At 43.5% G+C, this 18,977-nt stretch overlaps 1 protein-coding gene across 1 annotated transcript in view; it reads right to left on the bottom strand.

The window, feature by feature from the left end:
* Window positions 1–8,927: 8,927 nt before the first annotated feature.
* The window catches only part of zc3h3 (zinc finger CCCH-type containing 3), a 297,424-nt gene continuing 287,374 nt past the window's right edge, over window positions 8,928–18,977 (bottom strand). The window contains exon 12 of the mRNA XM_041189962.1: window positions 8,928–11,091. Coding sequence (XP_041045896.1) covers window positions 11,060–11,091 — 32 coding nt within the window. The 3' untranslated portion in view covers window positions 8,928–11,059. The remainder of the gene's footprint in view (window positions 11,092–18,977) is intronic.

The following is an 18,977-nucleotide window of genomic DNA, read 5'->3' as shown; positions in this document are numbered from 1 at the left end:
TAGAGGCAGAAACTTTAAACTCTTTTAAGAAGTACCTGGATCTGCACCTAAAATGCTGTAAACTGCAGGGCTATGGGCCGGCTGCAGGAAGGTGGGATTAGAAAGGGCACCTGGGTGTCCTCGGATTGGCATGGACAAGATGGGCCGAATGGCTTCCTTCTGTGCTGTAACTTTTCTATGGTTCTAACCTGGTGATCACCTCACAGACACGGGTCCCGTGGAGGAAGCAGTGACGGCTGACGTCTTTGACACTCAGATGATTGCTGCAGACCAGGCCCCCTGTTGAGACCAAGTCCAATGACAAGCCTCTGCACTTGCTGTAAGAGACATGTTGGAGATGCAGAGATAGGCTGGGGAACATCAGGCAGTTGTCAGAGGCAGCCCACAGACTAGACCGATGGATGGAGTCTGTCCATCTTTTGTCTGCTGTCGTGGCTCTAGCATGCGAGCACATCGAAGTCTCCATTGGAAGGGTGGCCGCCACCTTGGAGACCCAGGACCAGCTGTTTCTGCTGGATTTGCACTAGGACCTGCACACCATCACTCTAGCCATAGGTGCGTCCCAGTAGTGGTTAGGCAGGAGGGGATAGGGCACCTTGATCACCCTCCAGGTGCCCCTTCTCCTTAAGAAGTAATTGAGGCGCCATTGGGCACCCAAAGGTAGGAAGAGCGCCAGCCAGGTGCCCCAGGGGCATCCAGCCAAGACACTCCTAGTGTGCCCTGTCAACTCCTCTCTGCCAGTGTCCCCATCAATTCTAGCAGTTCATGCCGAGGAGGATGTACCCGCACTGGAGCAGGTGACCCTTAGCAGGCAGGGGCCCTCGAGGCCTCGGGCCTGCGGAGGACGCCTGTCAAAGTCATCTCAGATAACAAGGTATAGCAGTCAGCAGGCTGCCTCCACCTCTGCTGCAGATGTTGGGGCTGCACAAAGACATAGTGGTAGGGTTAGAAAGATTAAGATGTTTTGAATGGTGGCAAGGGTGTTTACTCATAGTATTGACTTTTGTAAATATATATTGCATGAATCCTTCTCCAAGTCTCCTGGTTTCTATTTATACTCAATTTGCTTCAATGCCCCATGGTCATTTAAGGATCTAAAACATAGCCCCGCAATGAACTTCCATCTGGATCTTCAGTTGCATAAATTCTCACACAATCTCACTACAGCGAGTAGTCTTTATTTCCACATCTGTGACATCAGGAAATAAACATCATGTGGCCAATACACCTGTCAGCCTTAAATCTCAGGCAGACGTGCTCTGGGCTCTGGAGAAGTGCTCATCAAGTTAGTGATTGTCCGGCTGCTGTCGCACTGAGGTCTGTAGATGACACAAGTAGTCATCACAATTAACATTTTAATCATTTCTCCAATGTGTAGCTTGCAATGGCATTTATTTTATGGGGGTCAGTTCATGAAAAAGTAGCATAAAACTTTGAAGATCATTGGCTTCTGTGCTTCTCTGCAGGAAGACGTTGTCTCTGCGTTCAAGGCTGAATGGCATTCCATCGAGTTCCCACTCTCCCATGCATGATGCTGAACTAGGCAAGTAAGTTAGGAAACTTACAAATGTCTGCAAGAGGGATATGAGTGTGTGATGTCAGAGGTGTGTGCTCATCTTGATGAAGCCGTTTCCTTACCCGCAACAATTTTACATTGGACCTGGAAGACTGCTTAGTGGTGCTTTACATACTTCTTAGGCAAAGGCACAGCACACAACTTAATATGGAATTCATTGCATGACAGTGCTCTCATTGAATTAGGGTATCAAGAAATAAATGGTCTTTGTGAGCTGGACCATGTTGAGGACTGTGATGCTTTCAAAGTGATGCAAATGCAAATCTCCTAAGGCCTCAGCAGGGTCTATAAAGGGAAGGTGTTGTCATTGGCTGCTGTGTCAAAAATGACTGGGCCAGGGTTCACCCTAATGCAAGGGTCATCCAGGACAGAAACTTGTCAGGCCTCGGACAATTGCATGGTCCCGAGTGGTTGCACCTCAGCAAACAATTGCCCTGGTGAGGCACTCTCAGTGAGAACAATGCAAATATTCCTCACAGCTTTACTGTATAATGTAGCTTTAAAGGTCACTGCATCCTGATGTGCAAGGGGCAATTGGAGGGCAGTAGCAAGATGATGCCTCATCATTTTGCATTGAAAAGAGCAGGCAATGAGAAATGGAGCTCTCCCAATACCACTCCCTGTTGAGCAATCCAAGCACAAAGCATTAAAGACTGGTATGTGTGTTCGGGCTGCCTTATTGAGCTGGTATCATACTGACATGAGTGCATCACTGTGGAATTTGCAATTGTAGCCGCTTAAAAACTGCCATGTACATTGACTTGATGAGGCCAAGGGTGAAAGGGCTTTAGCATGTGGAGTTGCTTAAGGTCGTGTACTAAGGAACTGTTAATCACATTTCATAGCGGTCACATGTTGCCAAGGCCTTTCAAGGTCACATGATCCCATCATGTGAGATTATGTATTTTGGCAGGAAGAATAGAGGAGCTGAATATTATTTAAATGGAGAAAGACTGCAGAAAGCTGCAGCACAGAGGGATTTGGGAGTCCTCGTCCATGAATCCCAAAAAGCTAACGTACAAGTTCAGCAGGTAATAGGGAAGGCAAATGGAATGATCGCCTTTATTTCAAAGGGAATAGAGTATAAAAATAAGGAAGTCTTGCTAAAACTATACAAAGCATTAGTTAGACCACACCTAGAATACTGTGAACAGTTTGGTCCCCTTATCTAAGGAGAGATATACTAGCATTGGAGACAGTCCAGAGGTTACTAGGTTGATCCCAAGTATGGAGGGATTTTCTTATGAAGAGAGGTTGAGTAGATTGGAGTTTAGAAGAATGAGAGGTGACCTTATTGAAACATATAAGATTCTTAGGGGGCTTGACAGGGTGGATGCTGAGAGGCTGCGTCCCCTTATGGGAGAGTATAGGACCAGAGGGCATAATCTCAGAGTAAGGGGTCACCCATTTAAGACAGAGATGAGGAGGAATTTCTTCTCCCAGGGGGTAGTGAATCTGTGGAATTCTTTACCGCAGAGGGCTGTAGAGGCTGGGTCGTTAAGTATATTCAAGGCTGAGATAGACAGATTTTTAATCAGTAAGGGAATCAAGGGTTATGGGGAAAAAGCCAGGAAAGTGGAGTTGAGGATTATCAGATCAGCCATGATCTCATTGAATGGCAGAGCAGACTTGATGGCTCCAATAGCCTGCTTCTGCACCTATGTCTTATGGTCTTATTAGGGTATACGGTGACTACTGATTATTCTGTGATCGTTGTGAGATATTTGACCATTCGTGAGATGTTCAAGCTGAGAATGAAAGTGTTGATGCATCCTATGCATTGAAGGCTGAAGCAAATCTTAACTGTGAGAATTTGTTATCAGCTTACTCCTCCTGGAATCTTGTAGCTATCAGGTTGTCATGGGCACATCTGCCACATCGTGCCCATGCAATGACATCCTCATGTGGCTCATCTGAATCCTCGCTCCCTTTGGAGCTATCCCCTTCAACGTCCCGCATGAGGAGACGTCTAGCTCCCCACTTTCTCCCTCAGGCAAGGTTGTGCAGGGAACTGCAAACAGTGATGATGTGAGACACTCTCTGTCGTGAGTATTGGAGAGGCCCACTTGACCAGTCCACACATCAGAAATGCATCTTCAGGAGGCTATTTGTTTTCTTTATTAAGGACCTTGTGGCAGAATGTGCTGTATTGTATTTCTCAGCTGCACTGTGTGGACGGTGAACGGGTGCCATTCGCCAGCTGTTCTGGGGGTACCCTTTGGAGCTAACCCTGTAAGCACTGCGGTCCCTCAAAGATCTATGGCACCTGCGAGTGAATCAAGAGTTGTGAGAGCCCCTCTGTACCTAGCACAAGCATGCAGGTTCTGCTTTCTGTGATCGCAAATTAGCTGGATGTTCAGAGAGTGAAATCCTTTTTCTATTTATAAACCTCACTGGCTGCTGCCAGAGAACTTTCAAGGCCTCAAATGTTCAGTCAACGGCACCCTGCACTTGCAGGAAACCCGAGATCACAGCAATTCCCACAGTTCTGGCAGCCAGGCTTGGGTCATCCATGCGCAACTGGACGTAATGGTGAGCTTCATTAAAAAGGGCATCTCCCTTATGCATTTGTGTATTGTTGATTGTGATATTTTACCAAAGTCTCCAGTGGAGTCTTGGAAGGTCCCACTGGCAAAAAGGCTGAATGCGGCAGCAGTCACCTTCAGAGCAACCAGCATGGGATGCCCTCCTAGTCCTTGTGGCAGAAGTTCCTCATGGAGAAAGTGACAAATGTGACCTACCACATCCGTAAACAAGCGAAGGTGCCTGTGGCACTGTCTTTCGCTCATCTCCATGTACGAGCTGCATTTCCTATATACCCTTGGTCGTGCCACACATCTTCATGGATTTTGCCCCTCCTCAGGAGCACCTAGAACTTCCTGGGGCCCTGCTGCCTTTTGCTGCTCAGGCTGATGGTCCTCTCGGACCTGTGCCAATCGGTGACGGTCCCTTCTCCTCATTTGAATCACAGCTAGAGTAGCCTGCATTCTCCACTTTTCTTTGTACCTGTGAATGAATAGAATTGAGACATCATTGCAGCTTCCTCTTGAATGGTCTTCCTCCCTCTCCAATCTAGAAATCTAATCCAGCCCTCAGTCCAGACATGGCATCCCCAGACCACCCCCTGCAGGTTTACAACGGACTGGAGGTCCACAGGTGGCTGAGCATCCCCCTGAGACAAGATTGCACATTCATATTAAAGGTCTTGATTAGGGTGAATGCACCCATGTGTAATAACCCTCAGTCAGGCTCGTCTCCAGTAATCTAGACACTAACAATCATGACACATGTACAGGGCTATGGTATCGATAATAAGCTTGATTTCTTGTAAGCCATGATCAGTACAATGGGAATACTGAGGCTTATAGTGTGTATGTAGTTTCTTTCCAGCAGCCGTGGGCCTTGATTGTTTGATCTTCCTTTTCTTTTTACCTCTGTCAGGGACAGAGGGCCATTCAGACCAACCTCACTGTAGCCACAAGACTTAATGGATTCTCGCCTGAATGCACAAGTAAAGGAGCAAAACTTGTTTATTGGATATTTGACCCTCGAAACCAGTACTCATCTGAGCCTTGTTTTCCATGACTTGAGCATATATTAATAGGATGCCCCTTCAATGGGCCCAAAATAGTAGTGCTAAACTCCTGCCGAATGACTTGAGACCACTCCCATTTTCTCAAGTTTGTTTTTCCAACATTGATCACCAAAGGCAAACATGTGCTCATTACATTCGTATATGATCAGCTTCCAACCTCCCCCTGTCACCCACCAAGATCCTCCCATCCTCCTTCATGGTCACCACCTCCTAAGTTCCATCCCTCCTTTAACTAGCCAGCCTGCTAACCTGGACCCCATCATCGTCCACGTTGATATTCCTGTTCTACCCCCGATCCCTTCAATGTTGATGTTCTCATGCCCATTGTCAATCTGACCCCTCCTTGCCCCTCCCACCCAATCCTGCCTCCGTCTCACCCTTCCCCTCTGATCCTTGCCCACCTCCCCCCAGAAATGCCTCCATCTAACCCTTCCTGTCTGAGTCTTGCCTTGGTCACATCCTTCCCTTCTGATCCTTGCCCCCCCCTCCCCCGGCACCCATAAATGCATCCATCTCACCCTTCCTCTTTGGTGCTTGCTCCCTCAGCCTCTAGTCCTGTCTCTGTCTATATTCCGCCTGGTGCTTGCCCCTTGCCCCCCCCCACCTCCTCACCAAGAGTCCTGCTTGTCTCATCCTTCCCCTCTGGTCTTTGCACCCATCCTAGTCCTACCTCTGTCTCACCCCGCCTCTCTGATTGTGCCTCCCGTGTCCAGCCTTGGTGCAGCTTGTGCTATAGGCATCCAATCTATTTCAGTGATGCTCTGAAAAGAAGAGAGCAGCGTCTTCTGACCTCCATGTCATGGATGAAGTGAAGCTTACCAGGTGCAAACCACTTAAATAGTTGTAAAACAGACCATTCTAATTAGCCACTGGTGGGGCACTTAATTTGGAGGGGGAATATAATTCCAACGAGTTGGCCTATTAATGAGCGTTTGTGAGGTGCTAGTGAACGCAAATGTGGTTCCCGACATTGTTCATTGGGAAAATTGACCTGCCTTTAAGCTGCTTTGAAAGTTGGGAGAACAAAATTCCAAACTGTTTCTCTGCCGGCGGGAAACTGATTCTTTCATTCATGCCAAATTGTGTACCCCCATCTGCCACGTTTCCTGCTGCTGGCAGGAGCAGAAGATTCTGTCCATCCTGAGTTCTCCTGGGGAAGCCGATGCTCTTTACTCTTGTACTCCATTTTGATATTCCATGTTATACCATCTCGCCATATTGCAAGGTGGGTGTTACCAATAGAAAGTTCTAATTCAGGGATCTTCCCCTGCACTTTTGAAGACCTGTGGTGGAGCATGCTCATGGAGCAGAAGTGTCTAATGTTGTTTTGAGTCACTTCACAGATGCTTAACCTGAACCTGGAAGAAACAATACAGCAAAGAGATTTGAATTGCCAAGAGGCCATAACCCCTATTCCGTTATTTAAATGGAGTTGTTCCTAAATGTTGTCTCCATTTCTGCCTTACACTTCTGATCTTGGGCTGCTGAGTGCAATGGGATGGGTTTTTTTTTGTTCATGGGATGTGTGTCACTGGCAAGGCCAGCATTTATTGCCAATCCCTAATTGCCTTTAAGAAGGTGATGGGGTGGTGGTGGTGGTGAGCTGCCTTTGTGAACCATTGCAGTCCATCTGGTATTATTTAAACAGAACAGGGTTACAGGGAAAAGGCAGGAGATTGGTACTAAGTTAAAATGCCGGTGCAGACACGATGGGCCAAATGGCCTCCTTCCACACCGTAACCAATCTGGGATTCTGTATAGGTACACCCAGTGTGCTGTTAGGAAGGAGTGTTCCAGGTTTTTGGCCCAGTGACAGTGAAGGAACGGTAATATAGTTCCCAGACAGGATGGCGTGTGAGGCTTAGAGAGAAAAATTACAGGTGATGGCTGTTGTTCTCATGTGTGCTGCATCAGTCCTTCCATGTGCTAGAGATTTATAAGGTAATGTTGAAAGAGGCATTTTATAAATGGTACACACAGCTGCCACTGTGTGTTGGTGATGGATGGAGTAAAAGTCTAAGGTGGTGGATGGAGTGTCAATCGAGTGAGCTGCTTTGTTATGGATGGTGTCGAGCTTCTTGAGTATTATTCAAGTTGCACTCATCCTGGCAGGTGGAGAGTATTCCATCACACTTCTGCCTTTTGCCTTGTAGATGGTGGACAGACTTGGGAGTCAAGTGGTGAGTTATTTGTAGCCACAATATTTATATGGCTGGTCTAGTTCAGTTTCTGGTCAATGGTAACCCCCAGGATGTTTAGGGTGGGGGCTTTAGAAATGGTAATGCTGTTGAATGTCAAGGGGAGATAGTTAGGTTCGCTTTTGTTGGGAATAGTCATTTCTTTGCATTGTGTGGAATGAATGTTACTTGGTACTTATCAGCCCAAGACTGGATGTTGGAAAGGACTTGCTGCATATGAACAATGACTGCTTCAACATCTGAGGAGCTGCGAATGGTACTGAACACTGCAGTCATCATCAAACATCCCCACTTCTAACCTTAAGATGGTGAACTACTAGCGAATTTTTCCCCATTTCAATTGTCTTCAATTTTGCTATGGTTCCTTGATGTCAAGCTTGATCAAATGCTACCTTGATATCAAGGGCAGTCACTCTCACCTCGAGTTCAGCTTTTTTGTCCATGTTTGGGCCAGGACTGTATTGAGGTCAGGAGCTGAGTGGTCCAGGCGGAACTCAAACTGAACACCAATGAGCAGGTTATTGCTGAGTAAGTGCTGCTTGATAGGATTGTCATCACTTTGCTGATCTCATGTAGACACCTCTTTTGTTTCTTTACTTTAGCCATTACCATTGCCTGTGGTCTCGCAACATGAATTTTTTTGTCATTTCATCACTCCTGCCCTCCACCCTTTCATATACCATCCCTTTTGTTTTTCCTCCCTCTCTTCCTCTCACTTGCTCAAAACCATTACATTTATATCTTTCCTCAGTTTTGATGAAAAGTGAATGATTTGAAATGTTAACTCTGTTTCTCCAAAGATGCTGCCAACATTTTCTGTTTTCATTCCTCTAGATCCTAGACTCTAATCCTAAGTAGCAACCCACAGAGTCCTGAGGGAGGGTTGCTCTGACCGCCTCCCTCTCTTTTGTGGTCTTAGTCAGGAATCACTCAGCCAGTACGTTTAAGGGCTGCCCTGTCTGCTGGGGACCAGAGGATCTGTGGTTTACAATTCAGGATGTAAATTAGACCTTGATTTAATGTCACTTCTATTTTATTAATATATCAGTTTGAATAAGCCATGTGAGAATATTGTCTTTGTGGTGCCCTCTGGCAACAGCAGCAGTAATTTTGAATAGGTGGCACTGGGCTATTTCAAAATGGCCCTGTTTAAGGCGACATTCATCCTTTAACAAGTCCTATCAATTTATAAATTCATCATTAATCTAATTTGTTATGCGAAGGTTAGCTGTTGTATTCGCCTATATAATGATGGTGAAGTACGCTTCAAAAATAATTCATTCATTGCAAGGTGCTTTGGGACAGCCTGAAGATGTACTAGATAAATGCTTTCTTTATCTATAACTTCCATTTGTTAATAATTAAAGCTTCATTGGCCTTTGATCCATTGAAATTCTATACAATATAGTTACTGTGGATTGACTGCATAGATTGGGATTCTCTGTCTGGCTCATATGCATTTTTGTAGAATTACAAAACTAGGACAGATTTTACAGAAGCTCCACTGAATAGTTGGCTTTGAAAACAGGTTTGATCTTTGAAAAAAAAGGTTCAGCAATCATCAGCAAAATTCATTTATAAACAGCAAGAAAAAATATAACATATTTAACAAGTAGTAAACAGAAATGAATTCTCCAAGAACCAACATGCAGTCAATGAAAAGCAAAGAGTATTCATATTATGAACCTGTCATAACAACATATTATGCATATTTCTATGAGACGTCAATCAGAATGTCACTACAATATCTTTCTTCCTCCACTGCAACTAAAAGCTCTTCTTCCCTAACAACAATAAGGATACAACCAAATTTACATTATCAGATGTGGAGGCCTCAGGCTCATAACACAGCTTACTCCATTGTACGCAGAGATCTAGGAGTCAGCGCATAAAGCCCTTCCTGGTTTGCAACTTAAAATCAACTTAGGCCTCATAATGCGACTAAACTGCCTGAGCCTACAGGGCTGTAGGTATGTAGCACTTGCTTGGAGTGAGTGCTAAAACATGCAGATTCCATTAACTCCCTTTGCATTTTTTATACATATTCATTTTTAAAAACTCCCCAACTGCCCCTTTCTCCCACCATTGGAAATTGCTCACTAAAGTGACTCATTTGCAATGTGCTTGGAACACCATAAAATCACTTGAATGAACTGATCTTGTTATCCAGTAAAGTCAGCTTACTTATTGGCTCCATGATGCAGAAGGTGCTTTTGACGGTATAGGCACAATCAGGAACTGAATTTGGAGGTACTGAAATTTCTTAAATATCAAAATCTTCAGCATGCAGTTCTTGCAGCATGCAAAATAAAATATATTAAATGCAAATTATTCCTCTTAATAGATAAAATTAGTTATTTCTATCCTAACACACATACAAAACTGATGTGAGTGACGCCTTTTAAAAAAAACTATTTTTACTCCTTGAGGTATTGCTCTTGGTAAGCTTCCCTTGCTTTCTATTATTATGTTTTCTTCTTTATCAACCTGGCCTCACACTTGGCAGCCAAGGTGGCAGGTAGTATCGTCTGCACCCACTTGGTAAACGCAGTGAATATCTGCCAGAAGGTGCCAGGGATTACCCAGTTGCGACAATCCTGTGAATCTTTATTCTCCTTTGCTGTGCCATGTCAACAGACTCCACCGTGCACATTGCTGCTGAGTAGACTGGGACTCGAACTAGAATTCTACTCCACGGCATTGAACATCAATACTTTGAAATATTGTCCATTCTAATATATTGGATATGAAGGCAGGGCATAATCTAGTACATCTCAGTCTTAAAATATAGACTGCTGACAGATCCTGGTTACAAAAAAAATTGAAAATTGTTAATAACCTTTGTGGACATCTCTACATATCAAACAAAATGCACACTTCAACTATTACCATTACTGTAATTAAAAACTCCACAAGGGGATGAAATAATGTATCTAAACAGCTTCAGGGAAGCTAGTTCACATTTACAATTAGATTTAAGGGTAGTTAGAAATGGCTTGGATTAGGTTTAATTTTTTTTTTTGGCAAATTTAGTGTCCATTTAGGTGTAAGGATTCTCCACTACTGGAGAATAGAACAATTTTTTAAACTTTTCTATTCAATGTAAGCATCAAGAATTCCCAAGACAGATACTGTATGGGTTACATGGGGAGAAAAGCTCCCACCATACTACCAGTCAACCACAAATAGGCAAGGCAAAGTTCCCAGTACTGCAAACCCGGCAAAATAGCAAGAATCAAAACTCTACAATATTTATAAAACTGGAGGCAGCTAAGTTTTTTCTTTAAAAACTGAGAATCCACAACATCATAAAGACCACAATTTATAAATGTCGCTCCACTGATGTGGGACAGAAAAATAAAACCGAAACACACTCCAGAGGCTCAGAAACTGATCAATTCATACCAGAATCGTTGCATAAATACAATGACTTTCATTCCCCTTGAATGGCAGGTGGAGGTGATTAGTAAACACTGTTGCATTTGTAGTTGTGATGTTCCTGAAGGTTTTCTTGCAGGCCCACAATCTGGGTCCTTACACAAGAGAGAGAAAAACATCACAGAAAATGCTTGTGCAAAACAATAGTAGGAATTGTATCATCTGCTAGTATATAAACTGTTTCAAGCAAGTCCCCTTTCTGTTTCCCAGCTACTTGGTTGATGTCGACACAGTTTTGCCAATAGAAGTCAATCACAACCGGGGCTTGATCTGAATTGGTTTCCCTGCAAGAGAAAAGAAAGGTGAATAATAGGAACAGAATTATATGATTCATAGCAAAGAATGAAATGATTTGGCTCATCACATCGGTGTTAGTGCCAGTTCTTCAACTGGTTCCAGCTAATCTATTCACTTCCTTGCCAATTCCCAGTATCATTTTATACTTTTTCTTTTCAAATATTGATCCAATTCCTTTTTAAATTATATAATCTCTACCTCAATAATCATTTGTTAAAGTACTCTAGTTCTAATAATCCTCAGTAGATGTCCCCTGGCTACTGATTCACAAATCTCTCTTGACCCTCAGAAAGCATTCCATAACTTGAACATCTCCTTAACCTTCTTTCATGTGGTGGAAAAAAAAATCTTTCCTGATCTTTATGGTTTTGATACTAAAATTGGTTCAGCTGGATCACTGTCAATAGAAACTGACCCCAACAGCCCCTCCCACCCAATGTCAACCAAACCTCCAACTTTAAATCACTGCTTTCGTCTTCATATTCTTTCTTAGGATGCGGACATTGCTGGCAAAGCTAGCATTTATTGTCCATCCCCAACTCCATAACAAAGGTGGTGGCGAGCCACCTTCTTGAATGCTGCAGTCCATGTGGTGTAGGTACACCCACAGTACTGTTAGGGAGGCAAGTCCACGATTTTGACTTGGCAACAGTGAAAGAGCAGTGGTATAGTTCCAAGGCAGGGTGGTGAGTGACCTGGAGGGGAACTTTCAGGTAATGGGGTTCCCATGCATCTGCTGCCCTTGTGTTTCTAGGTGGTAGAAGTTGTGGGTTAGTGAGTTGCTGTTGAAGGAGGCTTGGCCAATTTTTGTAGTGCATCTTATAGATAGTGCACACTACAGCTATGATACTGGAGGGAGTGAATGCTTAAGATGGTGAATATGGTGTCAATCAATCAGCTGTTTTGTCCTGGATGGCAACAAGTTTCTTGTGTGTTGTTGGAGTTGCACTCATCCAAGCAAGTGGAGAGTATGTCATCAAACTCCTGACTTGTAGATGGCTTTGGGTAGTCAGGAGGTGAGTTACTTGCCAATGAATTCCCGGTTTTTCACCTGCTCTTGTACCACAGTATTTACATGGATTGTTCAGATACATTTCCAGTCAATGGTAATTCACAGGATAATGACAGTGGGAAACTCAATGATAGTAATAAATGCTGGCCTTGCCTTTGAAAGTCAAGGCTAGATGGCTAGGTTCGCTCTTGTTGGAGGTGGTCATTGCCTTGCACTTGTGTGATGATCAACACTTATCAGCCCAAGACTAAATGTTTTCCAGATCCTGCTGCATGCGAGCACAATCTGTTTCAGTACATGAGGAACTGCGAATTGTACTAACACTGTGCAGTCATCAACAAACATCCTCAATTCTGAACTTTTGATGGAGGGTAGGTCATTTATGAAGCAACTGAAGATGGTTAGGCCTAGGACATTATTCTGAAGAACTCCTGCAGCCATGTCCTGGGACAGATTATTGGCCTCCAACAATTACAATCATCTTTCTTTGTGTAAGTTTTGACTCCAACCAGTGGAGAGGTCCCACCTGTTCTCATTATTTTCAATTTTGCTAAGGCTCCTTGATGCCATACTCTGTGAAATGCTGCCTTTATGTCAAGGACAATTACTCTCAGCTCACCTCTGGAATTCAGCTCTTTTACCCATGTTTGGGCCAAGGCTATAAGGAGGCCTAGAGCTGAGTGGCCCTGGCAGAATCCAAACTGAATACTGGTGAGCAGGTTGTTGCTGAGTAAGCGCTACTTGACAGCACTGTCAATAACAGCTTCCATCACAGATATAATTTATATGGATTTCCGAAAGGCCTTCAATAGACTAATAATGTAATAGACTAATGGAAAAGGCGGAGTTTGGGGACAGTGGCAGAATGGACAGAGAGTGGGAGTAAAGGGTGGTTGTTCCCAGAGGCAGAAGGTGGGAAGTGGTATGCCACAAGGGTCACAATTCTGTTCACAATTTATGTCAACAATTTGGACTTTGGAATCAAAACCACAATTTATAAATTTGTGGAGGACAACAAATTGAGGGGGATAGTCAACACTGAGGATGACCTTAACAAGTTACAGGGGGACATTAATAAACTTGCAGAACAGGCAAACAATTGGCAACTGAAGTCCATTGCTGATAAATATGAGATGATACATTTTGGTGGAAGAATAGGGATGTCACTTATTACTTGGGAGGTGCAAGTGTAGATGTGGCAGAGAAACAAAGGGGTCTCAAAGTACGAATAACACAATTGCTAAAAGTTGCACCATGGGTTAGCAAGTTCACTTAAAAAAAGCAAACCAAGCACTAGGATTTATTTCTAGAGGGAATGAACTGAAAAGTAGGGAAGTTCTGGTCACCTTATCATAAAATGGATAAGGAGGAACTGGAGAGGCTGCAGAGAAGATTTACAAGGATGATGCTGGAAAAGTGCAGGTATATATATCAGGAAATAATTGACAGGTTGGGTCTCTTCTCTTGAAAAAAGGCTGAGGGATGACCTAACAGAGGATTTTAAAATAATGAAAAGTTTTGATATAGTGGATGTGGAGAAAATGTTTCCCCCTGTGGTGAAGAGCATAATCAGAGGCCTTCGATATAAGATAGTCACCAAGAAATCCAATAGGGAATACAGAAGAAACTTCTTTTCCAAAAAGAGTGGTGACAATGTGGAACTTGATACCATAGGGGCTGTTTGAAGTGAATAGCATAGGTGCATTTAGGACAAGGACATAAGCCAAGCATATGAAGGAGCAGGGAACAGAGGATTATGATGATAAATTTAGATGAGGGAAGGTGGGAGGAGGTTCGAGTTGACTACAAATGGACTTGTTGGACTGAATGCCCTGTTTTTGTGCCATATATCCCATGCAGACTGTCCCTTCACTGCTGATGATTGCAAGCAAACTGATGTAGCAGTAATTTGGATTTGGATTGGATGTGTCCTGCTGCACAGGAATAGCTTGACTAAGGACATGCTAATTCCGGAGTACAAGTCTTCAGCCCTGCTGTGGGGATGTTACAGTCTATGCTATATCTGGTGCCATCAGCCATTTCTTGATATCACATGTAGTGAATCGAATTGACTGAAGACTGGCATCTATGATGGTGGGGACCTCAGGAGGAGACAGATGGATCATCCACTTGGCACTTCTGGCTGAAGATGGTTGCCTTTTATACTGACATGTTGCGATTCCCATCATTGAGGATAGGATATTTTTTGAAGCCTCCTCCTCCATTTAGTTTAATTGTCCACCACCACTCATGACTGGGTGTGGAAGGATTGCACAGCTTTGATATGATCCAGTTGTTATGGGATCACTTAGCCCTGTCTAAAACATGCTGATGCTGCTGTTTAACAAGCATGTAATCCTGTATTGTAGCTCCGCCAGAAAGGCACCTCACTTTTGAGTATGCCTGCAGCTCCTCCTGGGATCCTCCCCTAAACTCATTGAACAGAGTTGGTGCCCTAGCTTGATGGTAAAGGTATATGCTGAGCCATGAGGTCACAGATTGTGGTTAAATACAATTCTGCTGGTACTGCTGATTGCCCACAACACCTCATGAATGTCCAGTTTTAAGTTGCTGGGTCTATTCTGAATCTATCACATTTAGCACACTGCTAGTGCCACACAATGTGATAGAGGGTGCCCTCAATGGACTTCATCTCCATAAGGACTTGCAGTAGTCGCTCCTAGCAATACTGTCATGGAAGGATTCATCTGTAACAGATAAACTGGTGAGGACAAGGTCAAGTCGGAAATGGCCTCCTCTGTGCCATAAATGACTGTAAGATTGCATTACTACAAGTCTACGTTGAGGTAATAGAGTTGGGGTGATGATAGGATGGCATGCTTCAATAAAGGGGGTAAATTCAACTTACAGTTTCCCACTTGAAGGAGATTGAGAGATCACCTGTTAAGTTTTAGGACACTAGGACCTGAATTTTCACAAAGCCAGAAGGGCTCTGCTCCTTAGTCAAAATAGCACCGTAACCCTGATTCCGGAAGTCCCACTGCCAAACCTAGCAGTCATTTAGAGGCGTTGGGGACTCTTTTGGCGAGATGTGGTACTCTTTGAGAGAGGTCAAGTACCGCTTTAGGATTGTTAACTGTTGACGTGAACGTGGGTAAGAAGTGGATAAGATCTCTGGAACTGTCAAGCTGTCAAGTCATTTAAATCACCTACCCTTTGAAATTTGATAAAAAAATGACCAGCCTGCAAGTTGTACTTGCAATTTCAATAGATGTTGACATAAGCGTGAGTGCTATCATTGTAGTATGTTTCTGCTTGACTGCTTCCACAACCTAACACTATCACAGTGGGCGAGGGTGGGGCTGAAAATTCATAGTTTGATTGGCAGCTCCAAGTGATTATAAAGAGATTAGCTGTTTTGATGTGGGACTATGGATACAGATGTTTACTTTTAAAAAGGATTAAGTACTTGATGGGATTTAAATGTATTGAATGGGCTTTTATCAATGAGAGTTTTTAATGTAGTGAAGCCTGTAACAGATACTTAGAACTTTATTTTTTTCATCTTAGCATGGCTTCTGAGGTCTGCCCATGGTGGATACCGGGTGAGTTGGCATGGAGGGTGTAAGGGCAAATGGTGGTGGTCAGGAGCATTATGTTGGTATGAGTAGGCATAGAGGCCATAAAGAGATCAATGGGTCATCGTAAGTTGGCATGTATGAAGGGCCATGGTGGGAAGTGGGGCATAGGTTGGCATGGAGGATATGGAGGCATGGGATGGGTAGAGGGGTATGAGTTGGCATGGGTGGGGCATAAGGGGTTGTGTCAGGTGAGGGGTGAGGGCTAGGGAGTTGTTTTGTGTTGTACCGTTTTTGCTACAACTGGGGCAAAGTCCCAGAGCGCCAAGGTAGGCCATTTAAACACCTACCATCTGCACTGTTTCCAGGGTGGCAGACCCCACTCCAGTTAGCATGCCTCCCTCCCACCCCCAACCCCCCTCCAAACCCCCAAATTCAGACAGTTTCATGACTGTGTACTTGGGAATGAAAAATCGGGCCTAGGTTTAAATGCCTCAGTTGTCGTATTAGCAGATGCACCAATTGTGTGAAACTGAGCCATACAGATCCCAGGAGATTTTAAAGTTTGCTCCCTAGTCTGTACTTACTTTCTATTGTCTGCCACGGTGCAGCAGCTTTGCAGTCAAAAGCTCATCAGAGAAGCAGGTGTGATATCAACCAGATTTCTTATCCCCAATCACTATTCAGCAAGCTGGAAAGGGTGCGTGTGCATATGTGTCTGGGATGTGTGGGAGAAGATGGCACTGAGATCTGGCTATTATATTTTCTTCAACTGACACTAACTAATGAAGGATAAAAGATAAACAGGGGTAGCACGGTCAATCAAGGATGGCATTTGTGCAATAGTTAGAGATGACTTTGGTTCAGGAGATCAGGTAGAATCTGTTTGGGTGGAGATGAGGAATAGTAGAGGAAAGAAGTCACTAGTGGGAGTAGTCTACAGGCCCCCTAACAGTAACTACAATGTAGAACAAAATATGCAAAAAGAGATATTGTGTGTTTGTGATAAAGGGATGGCAATAATCATAGATTACTTTAATCTATTTATAAACTGGAAAAATCAGATTGGCAGTTGTAGCCTGAATGAGGAGTTCACAGAATGCTTTTGAGATAGTTTCTTAGAACAGCGCATTCTCGAGTCAAACAGAGCAGGTTATATTAAATTTGGTATTGTGTAATGTGACCTCAGAGTAAAGGCACCCCTAGCAAGCAGCGATGCAATTTGACTGAATTTTATATTCAGTTTGTAAGGGAGAAGAGTGGGTCTAAGAATAGTATTTTAAATTTAAATAAGGGCAACTGTGTGGGCATGAAAGCTGAACTAGCTGAAGTGAACTGGGGTGCTAGGCTAGGGCAAAGATCAATAGAGAAGCAGTGGCAGATGTTTAAGAGGATATTTCAGAATACTCAGGATAAATATATTCCTACTATAAAGAAAAATTCTAAAGGGAGGACCCACCACCCACGATTGACTAAAGAAGTTAAGACAAGCATCAACCTTAAGGAAAAAGCATATAACTGCAAAGATGAGTGGCAGATCAGATGTTTGGTCAGAATACAAAGAACAGCAGAGGATGACTAAAAAGTTAATCAGGAGAAAGAAATTAGATTTTATGAGGAAGCTAGCTAGAAATGTAAAAATGGATAACAGGAGTTTCAACAGATATTTAAACAGGATAAGAGTAGGTAAAGTGAGTGTTGGTCCTCTGGAGAATGAGAATAGGGAGTTAATAGTTGATAAGGAAATTGTGGATGAAATGAACAAATATTTTGCTTCTGTCTTCACTACAGAGGCTGGAAAAAACATTCCAATAATAGCTGTAAATCGGGAGGTGGAGGGGAGAGGGGAACTAGTATTGAACAAACTGATGGAGCTACGGGCTGACAAGTCTCCGGATCCAAATTAACTTCATATTAGGATCCTTAAAGAGGTGGCTAATGAGGTAGGAAATCTGTTGGTGTTAATTTTCCAAAATTCCTTAGATTCTGGAAAAGTTCCATCACACTGGAAAATAGCAAAAAAACAAACTCTATTCAAGATGGGAGGGAGGGAGGCAGAAAGAAAACAGGAAAATATAGGCCAGTTCGCATGACGTCTGTCATGGGGAAAGCGTTAGAATTGATCATTAAAGAGGTTATAGCTGCGCACTTAGAAAAAAGGTAATCGAGAAGACTCAGCATGATTTTATGAAAGGGAAAACATCTTTAACCAATTTATTAGAATTCTTTGAAGGAGTAACATGTGCTGAGGATAGAGGGGAACCTGTAGACGTACTGCACTTGGATTTCCAGAAAGCATGCACTAAGGTGCCACATCAAAGATTATTGCAGAAAATGAAAGCTCATTGTGTAGGAGGTAATATATTATCCTGGACAGAAGATTGACTGGCTGGTAGAAAACAGAATATGTATAAATGGGTCTTCAACTTTTTACAATTTACATCAATGACTTAGATGAGGGGAGCGACGGCATGGAAGCAAAGATAGGTACGAAAGTATGTTGTGAAGAAAACATAAGGGGCAGAATTTTTTGCTATGTGTGTAGGCGCACACCCAACATGCTCCAATGTAAAATAGCACGCGATGATGTTGGGCAAACGTCCTGATATCATTGCGCACTTGCGAAATATGTCGGCCAGCAGGAGTGTGCTAAACTTGGAAGCATGCCTGCCGACAGTTAAGAGAGCTATTACACCCATTAAGCTGCAATTAATTGTGAATTTTCGCTGCCCGTCAACCTTATGGTTGGCGGGCAGGCGAATCAGCCAGGCGCCCTTTGCATTATCCATCATTAAATCAAAATAAAAAACAATGTTTAGACAGAATTTTCATGTTGTATATGTTCAGGTAGTTGCTTCTGATACGTGGGCATTTTTTCCTGGTTTTTAAAATCTTTATTTTTTGTATTTAAATTCTTCAGCTTCGAGACAGAACTCTACCTTCATGGCGCCTTCATTCTGTGCTCCCCTGTGCTGACCTCAGTGCTCACCCTCCTCCTGCCCCCAACTCAGGCAGCGCTGATCGTATCAATGCATGCTTCATGCTGGCTGGCCACCAATTGCCCAGCCAGTATGAAATTGCGGTCGGAGGCCAATCGCGGTTGGCGTTCTATTTCCTGACTGCTCCGATCGTGCCCACCCACCAAACTGTAAATTCAGGCCAAGGAGTTTGCAGGTGGATATAGATAGGTTGCGTGAATGGGCAAAAATCTGGCAGATGGAGAATAATGTGGGGAAATATGAAGTTATTCACTTTAGCAGGAAGAATAAAAAAAGCAGAGTATTAAACAGAGAATGACTGCAGAATTCCAAGGTGCAGAGGG

Source organism: Carcharodon carcharias, chromosome 6, assembly GCF_017639515.1.
Source record: "Carcharodon carcharias isolate sCarCar2 chromosome 6, sCarCar2.pri, whole genome shotgun sequence".
In the NCBI taxonomy this organism is placed as follows: domain Eukaryota; kingdom Metazoa; phylum Chordata; class Chondrichthyes; order Lamniformes; family Lamnidae; genus Carcharodon; species Carcharodon carcharias.
The sequence above is the reverse complement of the archived record's forward strand: the minus strand, read 5'-3'. Positions and strand labels throughout refer to the sequence as shown.